Source organism: Vanacampus margaritifer, chromosome 13 (genome assembly GCF_051991255.1).
Source record: "Vanacampus margaritifer isolate UIUO_Vmar chromosome 13, RoL_Vmar_1.0, whole genome shotgun sequence".
Classification (NCBI taxonomy): domain Eukaryota; kingdom Metazoa; phylum Chordata; class Actinopteri; order Syngnathiformes; family Syngnathidae; genus Vanacampus; species Vanacampus margaritifer.
In genome coordinates, this window is record NC_135444.1 from 2,180,091 (window position 1) to 2,201,272 (window position 21,182).

Sequence of the window (21,182 nt, forward strand, 5' to 3'; positions counted from 1 at the left end):
CTATTTTTCAAGGGGAAAAAAAAGTTCATCACTGAAAAGTAATCGATTGCCATGTTAGCGAGGCCCGTGGAACCCTCCACTTGCATTTGGGTTTTGTGTGGTGAGTGGGACGGCCGGCGGCACTCGCGGAACGGTTCGCCTTCCCCCGTTCTTTCCCCCCCGTCCGCTTCGGCGGTGCCGGTGGGGGTGGTTCGGACGGGGTGGAGAAGGGCCGCCCGCAGCCCGTCCCGGGCGCTCGCCTGCCGCCCGCCGGGCGCGCATCCCTCGCGGTGTGACGGGTCAGGTCCATAAAACATACACCTAACATTAGTGTAACTGCTTATTTTGGTATCAACCTGATACCAAGTAAATACAAAGCTGATATCCGTATCAGCAATGCTTTTTCATAATTAAGGTTGATGCATCATTGAATTGCTAAATCACAAATAATTTTCATGACCTCCGAGTGTTTTTGTGATGTTTCCTTTTTATTATTTAGCAGTTTAAAGCATTTACTGGTAAATAGGAAATACCTACTTTCCCCCACCCTATATTTTGTCAAAGTACGTATTTTTTTCTTAAATAAACAAAGTGCACAAGGTGATCACTGAAACTCTTTTTACCCCTTAGCTCCTGTGGAGAATCTACTATACAAAAATTAGGTAACAATTCTCCATTCACTGCACCTTTGCTGTAAGTTTTAAAAAATCCAGTAAAACAGCCTAGAACGAAGGGGTTTGCATCAGTGAAAATAGCTGGGAGTGAATGAGTTAAAAGGTTGTGCAACAAAATATTACATTATTCAGAGGTGGCAAATTCAGGTCCAGAAAGTAAAAAGCCTGCCACAGTTTGGCTTTAGCCCCAGGTGCTAACTAGCTAGCTCCCTAACTAGTTCCCATGGTGTTCGTTTACCTGCTAGGGAGCTAGCTAACTAGAATATCAATTGTAGCTGTAGTTTTCATTCGTGTTGATAGTTTGCCACTCAGCCATATTGTCATCAATAACCATGACTTGAGATTTAAACTTGACGTGAAATGGTTTTTTTGATGAAAATATGACAGTCTTCGGTCCTTTTTTGACCTGGAACATGACTCTCTTCTCAAAAGTGATCGGAACAGATCCTGTGTTGGAAGACAACAGACAGTGTGTTATCTAATGTATTCAACATCAAAAATACAAGTCGGTATTCCAGATATTGCACATCAAAATACTTGGGTAAATATGGGTAATTCCTATTTTTGATCTTCCAAACTCCTGAAGTTAATTTGCAAATTAAGCACTGATGCTTACCTGCCTCCCGCAGACACTCTTCCTTGTGTTTCTCATCCCATGCTATCAGTTTGCAGGCCATGGAGCAGTAAAATACTTTGTGGCAGCGAGTACAAGCAGTTAACTTCACAGCAGCAGAGCGACCACAGTGGTAGCAAAACTTAAACGGTGACCTAAAAACAGATTTCATGACATTAGCAATAAGTTCTAGTTAAAGGAATTAGATGATGTGTGAGTACATTTTTTTTGTTACTTTTACCTTAGTTTTAAATGGTAAGTGGCAACGTAAGAAATTGCACCTTTATCTGTGAAGAAAAAGACAAGCTGGAATCACACTTTCACTTTTTGAATTATGCTCTTTCCTACTAGAACTACGAATAAATGTGAATTTTACCCCTCTGTTAAATGAAAGAAAAGCTCATCACAGAAATAGTATAATGAACCTGATGAAGTTATTTCCGGGGAAATTAAGCGTGAATGTTGAAATGCTGAATGAAAAAATATGGAAACATGGAATGATATTGAATGAGGTGGAATGTTGTTGACAGACATGGGATTATGCTGAATGGCAGTGATGAAATGCATGCATTGAATGATAAGGAATGATATTGTATGGAATTAGGTGAAATAATATTGGTGAATATGTACAATATGCGAGGGGAAAATATATGTCATTTTAGGTACGTGGGAATTGTGGGAAGGTTTAAAATGTTGGAAATCATTAAGGTGAACAGAATGAGTGGAACATTTTTAATGTAGAATGGGAAGCAATTGTTAAATGTATTAGAACGGAATGGTGAATTTTTGGGTCAAAAAGATAGAATTATGTGGAAAGTGGAAATGGTTTACGTGTGTGAAATATATCAGCTTGAATGGCAAAGCCCCCCCCCCCACACCCACACACAGAAAAAGGCAAAAAAATTTCACCATCCCGCACGGAATATGGACCTTTTACATTTCTAATTGAGAACCCCTGCCCTAACTCTTCTCCTCTGAATTAAGTTTTTTTTTGGTGAACAATGTGGAATTGTGGCTTTCTGATGAAAGAAGTATGAATGCTGAATTGCTGAATGAAAAAATACAGAAACCTGGAATGATATTGAATGTGGTGGAATGTGGTGGAAAGATATGGAATTATGTTGAATGGTATTGAATGATTTGGAATTATAGCTTGACATAGCTATACCTAAGATGATGAATTGGTTTAGTGTGAAAAGAAAGATTTCAAAGCAGCCCTTTGCCTCCTTTGATTTTTCTGCATGTGGCCATTTCAAAGTTTGGACATCCCTGCTTCAAATGGAGATTCTAACCCCTTATTTTTTGATTAACTCATCTGAACTTGTCAACACATTTATTTCTATTCACTTTTTTATTATCCCCAGAAAAGACTGAAAATAATTTGACCAAACGGGACATGTTCAAACAAGGTTAGCAATCTAATTAGCATCACAAGTGTCTTCAAACTTGTAAGGACTCAATAACTCAATAACCTGGGTGCCGCAGGAGGCAGTGTCTGGGTAAGGTAGGGCCTCATCGGTTATTCCACAAAAAAAACTACTTAAAAGGTTGCGCAACAAAATATTAAGTTCAGAGTACCAATATTTCATTTTTATTGGTAAATTTTTTTAATGTTTTATTGTTATCTTCAGTATTACTTTCTCTTTTATTTGCATTATATTTCTTTCATTAACAGAGGGGTACAAAACAATTGTGTCCCTATGTGTACTTACCACTCTGTTCAAGGCCCTCCTCTCTCTCTCTTTCTCTCTGCACAGCACTCTTCTTCAGCATATTTCCCATCATGCTTAGCAGCTGGCGCTGTATTTTGAATGTCTCTCTTCCCTCCATGCTGAGAGCATGGTATGGAGTGTGGGCTATGCCAGAGTCCTATAGAGTAGCATTAACAGTTTTTGATTTGTTTTTGCAGAGGCATTATGTCAAACATTTAGTGCCCTATTTTCATGCCCAGTGCAAGTCTAGTGCAAAATCTAGCAGTGCGCATGGGGGGAGAGTTTTCTTTTGGTACTTTCGCAGATGGGTGTAGGCAGAACGAGGCATGTGCACCATTTACTGCCTGGCCAATGAAAGTAGCTCCACCTATTCCTTTTAAATTCAGTGCAGGAGAGACTAACTTTGCAAAGGCAAATATAGGTTCGCTACAGTCCATGCAGAAGATCAAATCACATATTGTACGTTTATAAGGAACTGCATGCAGACCTTCACTTAGGGATGAGGGCGATCACAGATCACTGCTGTAAAGTGGGAAGCTTCTACTCATTCATGTCCATTTGTGTGACCTGTTTTTAGCTGGTCTAAGTGTAATATACTTTCTGTCAAGAAACTGTCAAGTACTCCAAGGGCGTAAAATAACAAAAACACCCTTGGTCCGCCAAAACAAGATGCTCCTTGTCTAGGTAAATAGAGCCCTTAAAAAAATATGTATGTAGGCGTGGTTTTCAACGAGATACTGGTAACTAAAAACTATAATTAATCAAGAGTTGGGCAATTTACAAAATTTTGCCAGTCTGTTATTCGTCATTTTTTTCAAGCCAGACGAAACTGTAATCGTCAGTCCATCATTATTTGAACTATGCATTTACTTATGCTTTTGTCACCGCTATTTAGACATCAGTAAATTTCATCGATCTGACAGTCCATCATTATTTTAACCACACTCCTTTCTCTCCTGCTACTGTCGGCATCCCCTCCTTGCCTGCCGCCAGTGACGGTGGTGGGCATGTGCGAGAAACGTTTCTCACGCACTACGCAATGGTATTCTGTGTCCTGATTTGTAATAGGGAGAACCCATTCTCAAATATAATCAAACGTGGTATGTCAGTTTATAAGAATCTTCCCACACACAGCACCATTGTGATGCCAACACAAGCATGAAGGGTTGATGAACAGTGTAGTCTCTACACGTTTAGCAGATGCAATCGCAATCAGGAACGCAGTCTTACGAGACACCCACTAAAGGTCCACATCAACCAGTGGCTCAAATACTAACAATTGACAGTTAGTAATGCCGTTAAGATCCCCGAGACCCTTGTGAAGATAAGGAAAATGGATGGATGGATATTTTTAAGATTATTTTTTTCCCGATCAGTTTCTGCTTTTATTTATAATTAAGTTAATGATGCCTTTTTGGGAGCAGATCTGTACGATAATCCCAAATGAGGACATTAAATTGATAATTATTTTTATGTACACATTTTTATTTTATAATTAATTATTTCTTTTTAGCTTTTTTTTCAATATACCCTTTTATTTTTTGAAATAGTTCTAGAAATACCACAAAAAAAATGTGTTTAATAAATTCGATGTCACAGCCCTTTGTTTTAAGTCTTCCCAAAATGCTTTGTGCTAGTTAACGGGTTACTTATCTGAAAAATGTATTTCACAGGTGGTGCATCATTGAAAAAAAGATGAGAAGCAACCTTAGAGTTTATTCACCCCAGCGCACGAACATACACGAGACACGTCAATCGCAAATGTCACGGGACTCCGTTAGTGATAGATTGACGGTTCGCTGTTACTGACCCGAACAAAAACCCACCACCGTCAGTGCTTAGTCCGTCAGTTTTTCAAAGTCAGTCAGTGACGTCAGTACTAATGAAAATCCAAACTCTGCAATTAAAAGTTTATATATCCTCAGTTAGTGAATAATTTGTGTTGTAAATTTTGTTACCTGGTTGAAGGAGATGTGTGCGTAGTCCACTGCTGTTCCGACAGTATCACCGACCCAAACTGGCATCAGTATGTCCGCACCAACCTTCTCTAACATGTCCAGCTATGAGAAGATTCAGTCTTCAATTGTCATGCATACATTTCCCCACATGACGCAAAATGTTACCTCTGGATTCAAATTCCTTATTTCTTTAGGGGAACAGAATACAAAGACCATGGTGTGTTTTTTTAAATATAGATGTCAGTATGAAGCAGATTACATCCATGTATTATTAACAACTTTTAGAGTAACAAAAGGAATTGGATCAATATTGGCCTATCCTCGAGGCTGCAGTATTGGTATCGGTATCGCCTATGGCAAATATCCTGAATGCAGGGTGGGTTAGCCTGCATGCTAATTGGTACACTAGCTAGCTGTAGAGACCATAGATATATTAGTAATAGAGCAAGCTGTATGTTTGGCTCTAATTAGTTCATTAGAACTAATTTTACTGAATTCTCTAGGGAAGGAAAAAAAGAAAGAAAGAAATAATTGAATTCTTCAGCGATTTTGACACGGATTATTTTTTTCAAATCAGACATGCAGCTATGATACAAGCCACATGTATCATTTCATAACCTGGGCTTTAACATAGATACCATCGCGGCACACCCTATTCAACATGGCAGCCACGCAGAATGAAGCCTCTATGTGTCGGTATTACGGCAATGGCCACTTCCTTTTTCTTAACAATCACGTAGCATTTCAAAATGTCTTGCGAAGCTTGGCTACTTGTTGCGTTGTTGGCGTTTAAACTAGCACCAGAGAAGAAGAAAAAAACACACAATCGCTTATTCATATTTGTTTTATGTAAACTCACTGGAGATTTGCAGGGATGCCATGAAAAGATTCAAAGCAATGTCAAAAGAGTGTCAGGTATGATTTCATGTTAAGACGTGTCAACTGGCGTTACCAGTTCCTTAACTATCAAACTGTCAAATGTGCCCTCCCACTTAAGAGTTTTTTTGCGCAGACATGTCCACTTTTTTACACCATTTTGAGATTGGGACTGATAGTTGATAGCAAGGGGTGTAAGGGAGAGGGGGGGTAGTTGTGTTATTTCAGAAATACAAGTGTAGGAGAGTACCAGTTTTGGTCGGTTGGCATCTAAACGGTAGTTGAAGTTTCCAAGGGCACAAAGGGCACTACCCACGCCGCGACCCAAGGGAAGGTTGGGATCGACGCCTCCTTTTAACAGCTCTTCCACTGCCTACACAGGGAAAACACCAAGAAAAACTCTAGAAGGGGATACACATTGAGTATTGGTCTGTGTTAGGAAGTGTGCAACAAGTTATTTACCGTGTTATTGCCACTTGCTATAGCCAAAGAAAGAGGGGAATGCCCACTCCAGAGGAGGTCTGTGCTGGCTTTATAGGAGAGCAAGAGAGATACTACCTTGCTGGCATTCTGTATAAAAACATGCAGCAAATCATTCAGATACAAAGATGCTTCACATGAACAAAATAGAAGGTTACGCTACTCTCTACTTTCCAAAAGTCCCATTTTTCACTCAAGAGTAGAACATGCAGCATTCACTTTTTAAAACAATGCTATTATCTGGACCGAACAGCATCCTCATTTTGGGTCAACTCACACAGTAGTCGCTGTCTCTCTGGCAAGCTATGTGCAGAGCTGTACGACCTCCCTCTTTAGGACGTGGCTTGTCACTGATCCGCCATGATTTTCTTGTTATCGTTGGGCCCTGTAAAATAAATCACTTTCTGTGCACCAATTTAACACACTACATCTTAAAATACTGTGCTAGCAAAGAACTAAAATATGAATATAGAATGATCACATGCTTGTTCACAGTTAGCTATTAATGAATTTGTCCTATTCATCTGTGAAACCTGCCCTGAGAAAATTTGCTGAAAAACTCACCAATTTACATTTTTTGTTCTCTTTCTATTACAGTGAGTTCTTTGTATGTTAGGGTTTAGCATTTTTTACTCAGATTTTTTGGTTGAAGTCTGATTTGTATGAGTTCCAAGACGTTGAAACTCCTAGGTTCCACTGTATATGAATACAAAGTTGCCATTAACTTGATGCAATTTTAAGGAAAAATGATATATCGGGATATATAGGTCTTTCTTTTAAATCATCTGTCATTTATGGGTGGGGAATTTTATTTACTAGTGGTATCGGTATTTGGTATCAGTAGCGGTGACTACTCAAGAGTTGCGTATCGGCCGGGAAAAAAGTGGTATCGAACATCCCTAATCCTGATCATGCGCCATGACATGCCTGTATTCTGTAAATTCAACTGACTCGCTTTCATTTTTTACAGGCAACATATAATAATTCCATGTTTCAATAATAAGAATAAGCGTTCCAATAAGCTGCGATTGGTTGGCAACCAATTCAAGGTTTGCCCTGTCCCCGCCTATTACCCGAAGCCAGCTGGGATAGGCTCCAGTGCCCCCCGCGACCCTTATGAGGACAAGTGGTTAAGAAAATGGATGGATGGAGTTCCAATAAGAATATGACTATTATCATGTTAAAGCATTCATTTGTTATCAGTCACTCAGGCTGGAGGTGGCGAGCAAATAAGGTGAAGGTGGCCGCCTCTGAATTTTGTACACAGGAAAAACCCTGATTAGTTGCTGAAAAACGTAATGCTACTGTAAATAGTTTTGTACTGCGTTAGTCCAAACACTGCCAACAAAACAAAGTGTTGTTCTAGCCACATAACACGCAGCAAATCAATCGCCAATGTGACATGCCAAAACAATGTGAAAAGGTTTCTCTATTTAAAAAGTAAATGACTAGAAAACTATTTCTGTCAGGTTGATTTTATGTTCTGTCCCTCCATTAGTTTCACTGCATGTATCCATCTCTCCATTTCAGGATGTTGGCAAAATAAATGTGTTCAAGAAATTTACACTTTTACGTCCGTCTTGATTTTTCTTTTCTGTCAGGAAATTGTCATGAACAGAGGTTTACAAGTGTACTCTTCCATCCAGTCGGAGATCTGCAATGTTGTTTCCCCCCCCCCTATAAACTCTATTAGGGCAGTTAAACATGGCACAAAGTGCATCTGTCATTTGTCACTTAAGGTTCAAAGCCTTTTAAACAATGCTTGGAATCTTTAAGGTTTAGGTCAGTTACACATACGCTTTTAGCACTCATCTCTACCATTCAATTGACAGCTATTTTGGTGGCCAATTTTTGATTTTCACGCATCACAGCAGGGCTCTGTCCTGACCCTGCGTGAATTGCGAGGGGTTTCTGCTCACCTTATCTGGTTCATAGATGTCATCCTGGTCACATGCCCGTGCATCTGGATCCGTTAAAGCGTGCAACAGCAGTTTTGTGATTTCAGGACCTTCTAGACCTGGCAGTGCTGCAGCTACATGTAGAGGATAAAGGCCTTTCCGCTAGGAAACAATGACATTATTAGATTGCATTTTCCAAGGCACAAAATATGTCCTCACTAATGTAATATCCACCCAATATGGGTATTTTTCAACAAATATTTTACCCAAGTATTTTGTCTTTTCATCTTCACACAAACTGCATGTTGACTTGCATGGCATAACTAATATTTCATAAAAGAGATATATTTTATTTTGCAATACTTGACTTATCCAGCCTTCTTATTGGACTAAATATTCAGGGTGATTGAAAAATAAAATCACACGCCATTTCAAAAATGATTAACAATAGAAAACTTGGACACACATTGTATATACCTTCAAGTTTTTACAGGTGCTGGTCAGAAAATTTAAATATTGAGGAAAAGTCCATTTATTTCAATAATTTGTTTCAAAAAGTGAAACTTTTATATTAGTTCACCAAAGTGAAATATTTAAAGCCTTTGTTTCAATATAGATGATTTTAGCAGAAATGCCCGTGTTTTACAAAATTTGAATATTGTGACAAATCTTAACATTGTAGGCTCCCTGTGTCCCAATCTTATCAGCTTGTTGTAAAACAACTTGTCAAGAAGGCAAAAGTTTGGTGAAGGACACAGTCGCAGGGAAAGGAGGCAAAGGTGATGTACAAAAAGGACTTTAATTACTACAAAACAAAAGCGAACTCCAAATGGCAAAAGAAAACAAAACGTGGGGGGGAACAACAAGGCAAAAACTGGTAGCATGACGGGAGGAAAATGACAATGAACAGACACAGACAGAGGGGAGACAGGGGACTAAATACACATGACAATGACACAACAAGACACACCTGGGGCAAGACACAAGTGGCTGAAGGCACTGATTGGTTGACACCAGGGACCGGGATGACAAGCACAGGAGGACATGATCAAACTTGACGAGACATTGACAAAGGGAGACACACTAGGAAAACCTGACCAATAAGCCAAACCAAAACACAGACCATGACAGTACCCCTCCCTCAAGGGACGGATCCCAGATGTCCAAACCAAAACATAAAGAGTCCCAAAACAAAAACTGGCAAGGGCACAAGGAGGCGGGAACACGGCCCGTCCATCAGGGCCAGTCAGGAGGTGCCCGGAGAGGCAGTTTGGAGGGCGTCCCGGCCTCCAGACAGGAAGGGCCCGGAGGGGCCGCTCGGGGGGCGGATGTGTCTGGCCGCCAGACAGGAAGGGCCCGGAGGGGCCGCTCAGGGGGGCGTCCGGCCGCCAGACAGGAGGGGCCTGGAGGGTGACCCGGGTGCCACACAGGACCAGAAGGCAGCAGCGAGTCGTGCGCGGCCAGACTAGGACTAGGAGGGGGTGGCAGGTTGTGCGCCGCCTAATCAGAAACAAAGAGCTGCCGCGGGGCTCACGCTGCCGGAACAGGATCACGAGCTTGAGGGCTGTCGTGGCGAAGGCGAAGAGGCCGCGGGCGGCACAGACGAAGAGGCAAGGGACCGCGGGCGGCACAGGCGAAGAGGCTAGGGACGGCACAGGTGAAGAGGCCAGGGGCCGCAGCGGCTGAGCTGTTGCCTGAACTTTTGGCCAACGATCATCAGGGACTGGCTTCCGTGGAGCCGGGAAAGGGCCCTGCTGCTTCTGTGGAGCCGAGACGGGGACATGAGGCTGCCGCGGAGCCGGGACAGGGACATGAGGCTGCCGCGGAGCCGAGACGGGGACTTGAGGCTGCGGCGGACGTGGTTCGGGGACTTGAGGCTGCAGCGGACGTGGTTCGGGGACTTGAGGCTGCGACGGACGTGGTTCGGGGACTTGAGGCTGCGGCGGACGTGGTTCGAGCACTTGAGGCTGCGGCAGACGTGGTTCGGGGACTTGAGGCTGCGGCGGACGTGGTTCGGGGACTTGAGGCTTGCTACCCAGAGCGCCACCAGCCGAAGCCAGGAGCCGCAGGGCTTCATCCAACGAGGCTATTAGTTGTGCTCCAGAGGCAAGTATTTGTTCCTGGCATGAACGAGTTCCCGCTGGGCCCTTCTGTGGTCGGTACATTCTGTCAAGAAGGCAAAATTTGGTGGAGGACCCAGTCGCAGGGAAGCAGAGCAAGGAGGCAAAGGTGATGTACAAAAAGGACTTTAATTACTACAAAACAAAAGCGAACTCCAAATGGCAAGAGAAAACAAAACATGGGTGGAACAACAAGGCAAAAACTGGTAGCATGACGGCAAGAAAATGACAATGAACCGACAGACAGAGGGGCACTGATTGGTTGACACCAGGGACCGGGAGGACAAGCACAGGAGGACATGATAAAACTTGAAGACAATGAACCGACAGACAGAGGGGCACTGATTGGTTGACACCAGGGACCGGGAGGACAAGCACAGGAGGACATGATAAAACTTGAAGAGACATTGACAAAGGGAGACACACTAGGAAAACATGACCAATAAGACAAACCAAAACACAGACCATGACACAACTAAAGATTTTTTACTCAGACTTTCAATGGTCTCAGTCTGGTTTAGGTTTCAGAATCATGGGGAAGACTGCTGACTTGAAGGTTGTGCAGGAAGCCATCATTGTTACACTCCATAAGGACAAATGTCTCAAAAAGAAATTGCAAAATAAGATGGATTCTCACAGTGCACTGTGTTAAAGTCAATAAACAGTTTGTTAAGGGGAAGTGGGAAACACAGCCAGAATAGGTGCACAAGTGACAGGGATAGAGAGGATGTCAAGCAACAGTGATTCTGAAATCTGTTGTCAGTGGATTAAGAACCAGCACATACAGACATCTGCATGACATGGGCTACAGCTGTACAATTCCATGGGTCAAGCCACTCCTGACCTAACCGTAAGCCATGCGTGCATGACCAAGTAAACCAATCAAGACGCAAGACCAATGGCGGAGGCACGTGGTGGCCAGGGGTGGCCACAGCTGTAGCAGCAGGCAGTGATGTATTTCCTTTGTTTTTGGGCAAAATTGCATGGTCAGTAAATAAATTAAAGCCCCTTCTGCTTGCTTCGAAGAGAAATATCAGCGTCCTGAAAATACCTGACCGAGAAATCACAAGGAAGATCTAACAACTTTGCCATTATTGTGTATGTACTTTACTTCATCTTGTCCGGTAAATGTCCATGGGGGCTGCTTGTGGCTTTTTGTGGGCGGGCAGGGGCGTGCCATGGAAAGATCAATTGCCTTTGATCAAGTCCACTGTCCACGCTACCAGGACATTTTAGAGCACAACATGCTTCCCGCTGCCAACAAACTTTTTGGAGACAATGATTTTATTTTCCAGCAGGATTTGGCACCTGCTCACAATGCCAAAATTCCCAATACCTGCTAATAGCCATGGAATAACAGCACTTGATTCTCCAGCAAACTAACCTGACTTGAACCCCAATGAAAATTGATGTATTGCCAAGAGGAAGAGAAAGGAACAGAAACCCTGAAATGCATACAATCTAAAGGCGGATATTAAAACATCTTGAGCTACAAGCTACAATAACACTTGTATGTAAGTGTGTACAAAGTGTCGAAGCTGGATCTTTTTTTTCATTTTTGAATTTGTGATGATTTTGGCATATTCTTTTTGAATCATTCTGTACAACACCTGACAGCCCTTTTGTTTTTTAACAGATTTTGTTGAACCATCTTTTGAAACGAGCATGGTAACATACAAAAATATCAGGTGCATGAATAAATTCAACAGTTGGATCGGATTCCAATAGTAATGCTACCTCAGGTGGAAGAGAAATGTCTGTCTGTGCTCCACACAGCAGATGTTTCCTGACAGTCTTAGTATCTGCTGCCAAAATGGCCAAAAAGATGACAGGTAAGGGCACTCTGGAAGTGTTGGGGTTGGCTCCCCGATCCAAGAGAAGATTCAATGTGGTCAAACGAACACGGTGCCTGGTGACATGAACCCATGCAATGAATCTATATGGCTATACGGAGGGAGAATTTTAGGAGAAGAAAAGAGCAGTGGAAGAGGCATACTCAAACTTCATTGCAGCCATTTTGCGAACAGTCTCCTCAATATCACCAGAATGCTGCTGAAACCAAGCGTGACTCAGAGCTTCAGCTGCTTCCTGCAGAATTGTCTCTGTGACATGCATGCTGTAGCCATACATGCAGCAGACAGAGTCAAAACAATTTGCGGCGTCCTTTTTTTTGTTCGTGTCCTGCTGCAGGGTTGGATAAATATAACAAAGTTAAAGAGCTGATTTAAATGTACAGTATTTCATTTTTGAAAGCTTAGGCTCTATGTAGTCCATACCTTAGCAGTTTTAGATGAATATTCTTTCCACTTCACACTGCCGAGTACAATATGGCCCTCCTTCACCTCAATGGAGTGTTCTGAAAGCAGCACCTTCTGCTCCTTCCCACTGTCATCCTTTTCCCGCCCTTCTGCCCCAACATAATCTCTTATTTTATCACCCCCTTCTAATTTGACATCTTCCCTTCTGGTTCTTACTTTTCCTCTTACTTTTTTACTGTTTGAGGAAACCTTAGTCGACTCCACTTGCCTAATTTGATGACATATAGAAGTAGATTCCATCTGAAAATATATTGTACAAAGAAGTTACTTTGACTACAATATTCATCAAGTGATTCAATACAATGAATTCAGAAAGTAGTCAGACCCTTCAGTAATGTTGCAATGTATAAATATGTTTTTTTTTTTAGGGTGGAGGCAATATTCCGAGAAAAAAACTAGCAAATTTGTCACTTTATAAAGTCGCACATATGCAACTTTAGGACAAATACACATAGCATAGCTATAGTCTAATGTGAGGATTCGTTGATGGTTTAATAGGACACTGTTTATAAAATGAAAAGGCAGGATGGAGACGGATTCATTCACTTTACTTGTCATACACGGCAGCTAGAGCGACAACACTTCCTGATCCCCTATCAGCTGACTAAGGCTACTTTCACACTGCAGGGCGTGATGCCCAATTCGGATTTTTGGTTAAATGCGATCTTTTTATGTACCGTTCACATTACAAAAACAAATGTGACATCTAATGAAAACGCAACTCGCCCGTGATGCGACTCGTATGCTCAAAGAGCACACGTCGAGTGACGTACACCCAAAACAACGTCACGTTGCAGTGTTCACGGAAGTAAATATGGTCCCGACTCGCAACGTTTCACCGCCAGTCAAGCTGCTGAGGCAAGCGACTTTATTTTAGTGTCATATGCAAATTTAGCTGTGCCAACGCACGCTACAGATTGGTAGACTGGTGGACTCATTTAGCGGACGTGTTAGGAGTGCGATTCTTGCTTTGTCTGCATACATTGTGCAATGTCATCTGTGCGAACGCCCGCGCTCCTGGTTGGTTGCTATCCTTGGCTTCCTCGTGCCTCAGTTTTGAATGTGCTGTTTACAAACAGCAACAGAAATCTTACGGACTTATTTTTTTCATCTCATGTCGCCAGAGTTGCTAGGTTGGAAGAGGTAATAGAAATATTTGGGGGTAATGATGGGACACTCCTCGACCTCATTTCATGGAGAAGTCTACCGAAGATGATGTTGCGTCATCGGCGTTCGTCTGCAGGGCTGAATTTCTACTGTCGCCACACATGTCAACTTTATGCTTCATGTTTCAAGTGTGATTAAAGACAAATAAAAATGTATCACTGTTACTCAAAACAGATTTGTATATATTCAGACTTTTCAGTAGTCTCCCTTCTAAGGACTCTCGGCCGCCAGTGCAGAGCGCATATCAGGCTTTTGATGACGTGTGAATCGGATGCGTGCAGATGAGCGTTCACAGTGCAGACGCATCGCATACATATCCGATTTATATCCACATACGAAAGAGGTCCAGGTCGGGTGTGAAAAAATCGGAATTGTACCGTTCACACTGCATGAAAAAATCAAGATACTTCAAATGGGAATTGAGCTGCAGTGTGAACGCAGCCTAACACTTTCCAATCAGAAACTAGCATACTTTAGGTAAATGCAAGTGAATGACGGAGAGCAGCAGATTCGACACATCAACTTAGCTACTTGTACAAAAAAAATACCAAAATGTATGAATGTGCAAATAATAATTCTGGAAACATAGGTGTACAAGTAAATATTTATTTTAACAAATTAAGTTAAATGCTTGATCCCCAGGGTATGGACCTTCGCAAAGCGAGGCGTCTTTGTCGCTGGCAGTACCCAACGCTTCAAAGAGCGAATGCTTTACATGATATGGTTAATCTCTGCCATTACTACCTCCTAATTTGGAAACCCGACCGAAAAGTATTCGTGTAGTACACTAGGTGTATTTCTCATGAGTTTCTGCATTTTTATCTCGCACATCTGCCACTAAAGTCGTAAATTTGCGGCTTTTTTTCTCACAAATTATCAGTTAATTATCATAGTTATTTTTCACAGAATAATGAAACACCCCCCCCCCCCCCCCTCAAAAAAAAATTATACTTGGCCCTAATACATTATCCATGCAACCACTGCAATGTGGTTCAAATTTAAAAGGCTGGACAACTATCATTATTCTTTGAAGTCTAGTGTAAAGTAATGCAAATGAAAAAAGGGAAATAAAAAACCAACAAGGTCTGAATTCTTCTGAATTTATTGCAAAGAGGAAAAAAAAACTGTATATAAAGTCTTACCTGTGTTTTGGATATAAGTCCATCAAACGTGTATAAAGACTGAAAAGGATAGTAGAGTACATGACACACAGCCAAGGCTGACATCCCCTCGCAGTTCATCTTGTCAATGTCAGCACCCAAATCTAACAACAAATGGACTACATCATTATGGCAGTTCACCTGGAGAAAAAAGAAGTGACGGATTACCTCAAAATTTGCACTCATTGGCAACTAACAATACAAGTTTACACAAACAATCATAAATGTATGATCGATGCAATGTAAAATATAAACTTAGAAAACAAGCCAATCCATTTATTTGTAATGGCGCATTCCAAAAAAACGGGGGGAAAAGTAGTGTATTACTGTGGCAGCAATCAATGCAGTGTGCCCCTGAGAATCAGCTACATCAGGATGAACAAGGCCATCTAGGAGTATGTTTAAAATAGCCGGTCCTTTTCCTACAGAAGCCTGATGGATCAACAGCTCGGATGCGATTTCCAAATGTCCTTTAGGGCCAAAGCCGTCCCTTTTCATCGAAATAACTGCTGCAACATCCCAGTTTAAAGTTTCAGCCTGTTGTCTGAAAGATACACAAATGTGACGACATTTCCTTTTTAACTCATTACATACTGTGATGCATGTAAATGGTGCAGTTGGGGTTTCTACGTGTTTTCGGTGGCAACAATTTTCCTGACCTGTGTCTGTGAATGTTAGCCAGCATACGGGCTTGTAAGGGCAGACTGGCATGTGGATCTCGTTTATAGCCTTGGTATGCGTCAGAATCAGGTTCCCACAGCTGGCCATAAAAATGTTCATCAAACTCTCTTCTACGCCCTGGTGGCAATGGTAAGTGGTCACCATTTGTGGAATAACTCTCAATGCCACAGGGCAAGGCGTCATTTCTGTCCTGAAGCAGCCAACTGTCATCTGTGTCTACCTGGGGAGACACAAAATTGTTAGTACTCCTCTGTTAATGAAAGAAAATTTATAATAATAATAATAATAATAATAATAATAATTAAAAACACATACATAAAAAAATTGACAGATGGAAATCAGACATTGCTTTTAAATTGTGGTTTAATAGATAACAAACAAACAAAAACTTCATGAAACTGACTTGTACAAAAATTATGGTACCCCAGTAAAGAAAAAAGCATTTTGATAATTAATTCAGGAATTCCAGTAGTTCTCTAAACAGCATCATATATTTCTTCAAACTTGTAAACAGTCAATTGGCCTATTTAACTCATTCACTCCCAGCCATTTTCACTGAAGCAACCCCCTTTACTCGGCTGTTTTATTGGATTTTGACTGATTTTGCAAGGCCCACAGAATATTGTGTTCTGTTGCTATAAAAACATGGAACCTACCAAAAGAAAGATTAGAGTCTCTTCTTTCATCGGGAAAAAAGTATGTTTTTATGTATTCTGATTTGCAGCAATTAGCATTAGAATATAGCCAAGTTTCATCATTATTCACAAACCTGTTGAAAACAGGGTCAAGGACGCATCTGTCGAGGAAGGACGCATCTGTACTTGCTCCTGCAATCGCTCGTGACTCGTAAATATTTTGTTGACATTGGGATTTTTAACTACATTGTTGCAATATGCCTGACGGAAAAAGAGCTGACGAAATTGAGGAGATAAAATCTTATTTTGTAAAACTCCAAGAAATAGTCACCGAAATACTTGAAATGAAAAAGAGCATCGAGCCACTTAAGGAGGAAATTCAGCAGTTGAAGAAAGAGACACAAGAAAATGATTGACGCATTGTCACCTTGGAACAAAAAGTGGATGATTTGGAATAGAATCTTCGAATCAATGATGTGATAATTACCGGTATCCAGATTAAACAGCAAGCGGGCGAGAGCTGCGGCCAGCAGAAATTCAGTTGATTCTGACCAAGCTTCAGCGAACAAGACTGTCGAACAGCGGGAAGAAAAAAAAAGAGACTGTCGAACAGCAAGTGACAACTCAACTCAAGAGATTTGGGATTAGTTTTGGATCCAGCACTCATCCAGATGTGCTTTTCGCTTCCAACTGGGGGGACACGACCACCGGCAGTTCTGATCAGGTTTGTTGACAGGAAGAAAAAGATTGCTCTTTTGAGAGATAGCTACAAGCTTAAAGATAAACATGTCGACGTCAATGAAAATCTCACAAAACAAAATGCTGATATTGCCAGAAGGGCGCGACAATTGAGAAAGAATGGCTTTATCGAGATAAAAGACTGTCGGATCTTCATCCAAACAAAAGACGACTCATATTCTCAGAAGAAAATAGGGATTGTGAAAAGAGTGGAAGAATTGGAGTTTGAGAGAAAATAACTGCTATCTGTAACTCACATCGCTAAATTGTGGATTATGTTTTACCCAAATAAATTTATTGTAACATATTACTAATTAAACCAAAACTGGAGCTGTCATGATTTGGATAATGTAAATATAGCATATGATTACTTGCTGACACTGCCATGGTTAACTCTTGTTTATACACCTGCATTGATAACATCTATTGCTGTTTCTGTAAGAATGTAAACATTGTCTGGCTCTATTTCTTTTTGGACATTTGTTGTAACTTGCAAGGCTGTTGTGATAAGGTTGTATTGTGGCTGCAATGTATCTGCTGTAAATAGTTACAATGGGGATGGTAAACATGGTTATGGGATGCGGCGAGTGGGGGCTACTCCGCCGGGTGGGCTGGCCTTGGTGAGCGCTCAGGAGTATCAAGATCTAAGCATCATCGGATGCTGGCAACAGTGATGGCTGAACTGGCCAGAATGGAGTGAACATTGCTGTGGACGCAATGGGCAGAATGCAAGTCGATCTACTCTTTTGGAAGCCACAACGTGTGAAAGCTGATCCAAGGTCAGCAAAGACGCTACTGGTGAACGAGCATTCGCTCGCCTTGGCTGCTTGCTTGGTTGGGTGGTCCTGTTGGTGGCGTCCAGAAACCGATTTACCAATTCCAAATGATTGGTACTAGCTGCAACCTACACACAGACATTACTCAAGATGAACTGAGAGAGGAGTGTGCAGAATTAAGTCTGGGATTGATAACGATATGAATCAATGACTATCATAATCAATGTATATTACTGATGCGTGTAGTAAGAATCAATGGGGATGGGTTACTAATAAGCCATCGCTTCTACCCGTCAGCCCTTGTTTCGGCTGTCAATGTTGCAAATTATATTATGTGATCTATGTAACCTGCAATAATGTGTCCAAAAGGAAAAAATGAATAAAACAAAACAAACAAACAAAACAAACACTGGGGAAAAAAAACTTGTTGCAACATGCGCTGGCTGATGTCTTATACTCTGCTGCCACTTGCTGGGTGTTTTTTTGTAATAACTACCAATGCTTTAAGCAACTTCTTCAGGTCAGAAGCTGCATGAAAGCCTTCTGTATGCTCTAGCATAAAATAACATTAAAAACGTATAAATACGTTTTTGGGTCCATGTTAATATTTAAAATAGAATGCTTTTATACGTTTTTGGGAGCAAATTAGTTAAAGGAAAACAAGTCACTGTGCTGTTTTGTGATGTTGGCGTGTGCTACACTAAACGTAGATCAGATGAAGCAAATGTTCGAGTTGTCTCAGGAGATTAGAACGAAAATTATGGACAAGCACTTTGAAGGTAAAGGCTGTAAAACAGTGGTGGGCAAACTCGGTCTTCGAGGGCCGGACTCCTGCAAGTTTTGGATGTGTCCCTTCTCCAACACAGCTGGTATATGATCAGCTCATTAGCAAGCTCTGCGTAAGCCTAATAGCGATCCTGTTGATTGGAATGAGCTTGTGTTGGAGGCGGGAAACCTCTAAAACCTGCAGGACTCCGGCCCTCGAGGACCGAGTTTGCCCACCCCTGTTGTAAGACCATCCCTAAGCAGCTTGATGTTTCGGTGACTACAGTCACACATATTATTCTGAAATGTATGATCCACGGGACTGAAGCCAACCTCACGAGAAGTAGCCGATGGAGGAAAATAGATGACAAAATGAAGAGAACTGTAACAAGAATGGCAACAAAAAAGCCAAGAACAACCGCCAAAGAAATTAAAAGTGAACTCCAAGGTTGAGGTACATCAGTGTCAAGCTTGGTCTCATTGTCTTATTAACCTGGCGACACAACACCAATACTGTACTATAAAATCACTTGAAATCATAGAACAATTTTAGTACATTTTATAATCACTATAAATAATGATTTTACCTGACTTTGGGAATGTGAGAAGATATTTTGATCCAAGTAGGCGGCATATTCAGTTAAGTTTTTTAGACTGAAGCTGCTTTGTACAGAGTTACACAGTTGTATCAGATGCTTCCCATGCCAGAGACCTACATCCTGACATCCTGTTGGCTCACTGAGCACACCTGGACCGAACCTTTGGTCAGCATGATACAAACCCTGAAAAGGACAGGAGTACTTTGTCATCATCCATTTAATTTCATTATAAACTCTAAGTCAATTTCATTAAGGTAACCTTAAATGTGGCTCCATCAGGAAAAATTTGTTTTCCATATCCTTCTCTCCAGTTAAAGTAGAATTTGCCAATGAATTTGGTTCCTGTTGGCCAACAGTACATTCCATCACCATGCCTGTAGTCTTTGTAGAAAAAACCCTCATAGAACTGCAAACAGCAGGAACAGTACAGGATGGTAGTTATGTTTTACTCACAGATGTAAACTTAAGAGATGAAAAGTGTCATAGCCTAGAGATTTCAAATTTCAGAACAAAATGTGGCTGTATTAGGACTGAACAGTCATAAACCACTGGATTTTTTTATTTGTTGGGTGTAAAAAGATAAACATAAGTTCATGGACAAAACAGCACTGCTGCACAAAAAAGTGTTCTAGCAGATGTCTAAATGTACGTTTTTTTGTGTTTAGTAAAAGGGTCGCTGGAGCCTATCCCAGCTGGCGGGGTACACCCTGAACTGGTTGCCAGCCAATCGCAGGGCACACAGAGACAACAACCATCCACACTCACCATCACACCTATGGATAATTTAGAGTGCTCAATTAACCTGCCATACATGTCATTAGAATGTGGAAGGAAATCGGAGTACCCGGAGAAAACCCACGCAAGCACGGGGAGAACATGCAAACTCCACCCAGGAAGGCCGAAGCCCGGACTCAATCTCACGTCCTCTGCACTGGGAGGCGGACGTGCTAACCAGTCAGACACCGTGCCACCCATGTTTAGTAATGTACTTTTCTTTTTCATTTGGCATTTATTGTTGCCGGTTTTACAGCTCATGGCATTACATTTTGCAGATAGGTCTATTTAGTGAACTTTTTAAATCCAGTGTCTTGTATTTTATACTCTGTTGATGCATGTAGCACCCTCTGGACACAAGTGTGGCAAAATAATTGACATACATAAAACATGGCTGTTAAATCATACAGTAGCTACATGAATATTATTATTATTATTATTATTATTTATTATTACTTATTTTTTCCAGAAATCACTTGCTCAAAATTGCCAAACAAATACAATATTTAAAAAAATATATAATTTTGCACACGATAAATAGTAGGTGATTAGAGAACTGGATATTTTAATGAGTAGCAACACAATTGATGTGACTCCATCAGTATTTTCCATGTTGCAAATGCTCCTGCAAACAAGAGTCCCGAATGCATAACGGAGGTTTATCAACGTTTTTGTTTTGTTTTTATATTTTGTGATCATTGATGTGATAAACAGACTAATCAGAACCAAATGTAAACACAATTAAACACAGTTGCCGTGGTTCTCTCTGTTCCATCTAACCTCTCCACTTTTCCAGGTGTACCTTCCTTTGCCGTGTTTGAGGCCATTGACAAAATCCCCCTCATATTTGGAACCATCAAGAAACTCCTGCACACCAAATCCCTGTCGCTGCACCTCGCCGACTCCTCTGCTGGGACTCTCTGGCCGCGGCTTTGTCGCAACTCCTCCCGGGGCCGTCACAACAGTTTGGCGGTTTGACAACATTCGAACAGTTAAAATAAATTAAAAAAAATCATAGATCCGTTTGCCGATAGTGGCTTTACAAGACTCATGTCCTCTTTGTTTCCATGTGTGTGTGTGTGTGGCTAAAAACGCGCTACTTTTAAAATGTTTTGTTTTGGATTAAAGACGTGTCCAAAGAGACAATGGTATTGTTATGAAAGTCAACCGGCGTCATCGCAAAGACACAGGACTTATTTTTTTAAAGAAGAAATATTGGCTTCAAAATGGTAATATGACGTCACAAACAGAGGAAGCCA

At 41.3% G+C, this 21,182-nt stretch overlaps 1 protein-coding gene across 6 annotated transcripts; it reads right to left on the minus strand.

The window, feature by feature from the left end:
- Window positions 1-446: 446 nt before the first annotated feature.
- On the minus strand, window positions 447-21,083 carry LOC144062679 (ankyrin repeat and MYND domain-containing protein 1-like). Of its 6 annotated transcripts, none has more exons than XM_077584296.1 (19): window positions 20,704-21,080; window positions 19,409-19,555; window positions 19,138-19,332; window positions 16,759-16,842; window positions 15,615-15,856; window positions 15,283-15,499; window positions 14,938-15,096; window positions 12,587-12,868; window positions 12,307-12,491; window positions 12,048-12,219; window positions 8,212-8,352; window positions 6,570-6,677; window positions 6,275-6,382; window positions 6,063-6,185; window positions 4,937-5,038; window positions 2,979-3,135; window positions 1,508-1,553; window positions 1,270-1,421; window positions 447-1,100 (listed from the first exon to the last, which is right to left on the minus strand). In XM_077584296.1, exons 1-19 carry the CDS (start codon window positions 20,905-20,907, stop codon window positions 919-921), a joined length of 3,006 nt encoding a protein of 1,001 aa, XP_077440422.1. In that variant the 5' UTR covers window positions 20,908-21,080; the 3' UTR covers window positions 447-918. The 6 variants fall into 6 exon arrangements, with proteins under 6 accessions (XP_077440422.1, XP_077440425.1, XP_077440421.1 ...); XM_077584299.1 differs by having other exon boundaries at window positions 12,307-12,494; window positions 15,382-15,499; window positions 20,704-21,079; XM_077584295.1 differs by having other exon boundaries at window positions 12,307-12,494; window positions 20,704-21,079.
- Window positions 21,084-21,182: the final 99 nt, after the last annotated feature.

Coding starts and splice junctions, on each gene's coding strand:
- LOC144062679 (XM_077584295.1), bottom strand. CDS start 20,907: ATGTTGTCAAACCGCCAAACTGTTGTGACGGCCCCGGGAGGAGTTGCG. Junction 1,554..2,978: donor GGAGGGCCTTGAACAGAGTG/GTAAGTACACAT, acceptor TTTTCTTCACAG/ATAAAGGTGCAATTTCTTAC. Junction 1,101..1,269: donor AGAGTGTCTGCGGGAGGCAG/GTAAGCATCAGT, acceptor CTTCCAACACAG/GATCTGTTCCGATCACTTTT.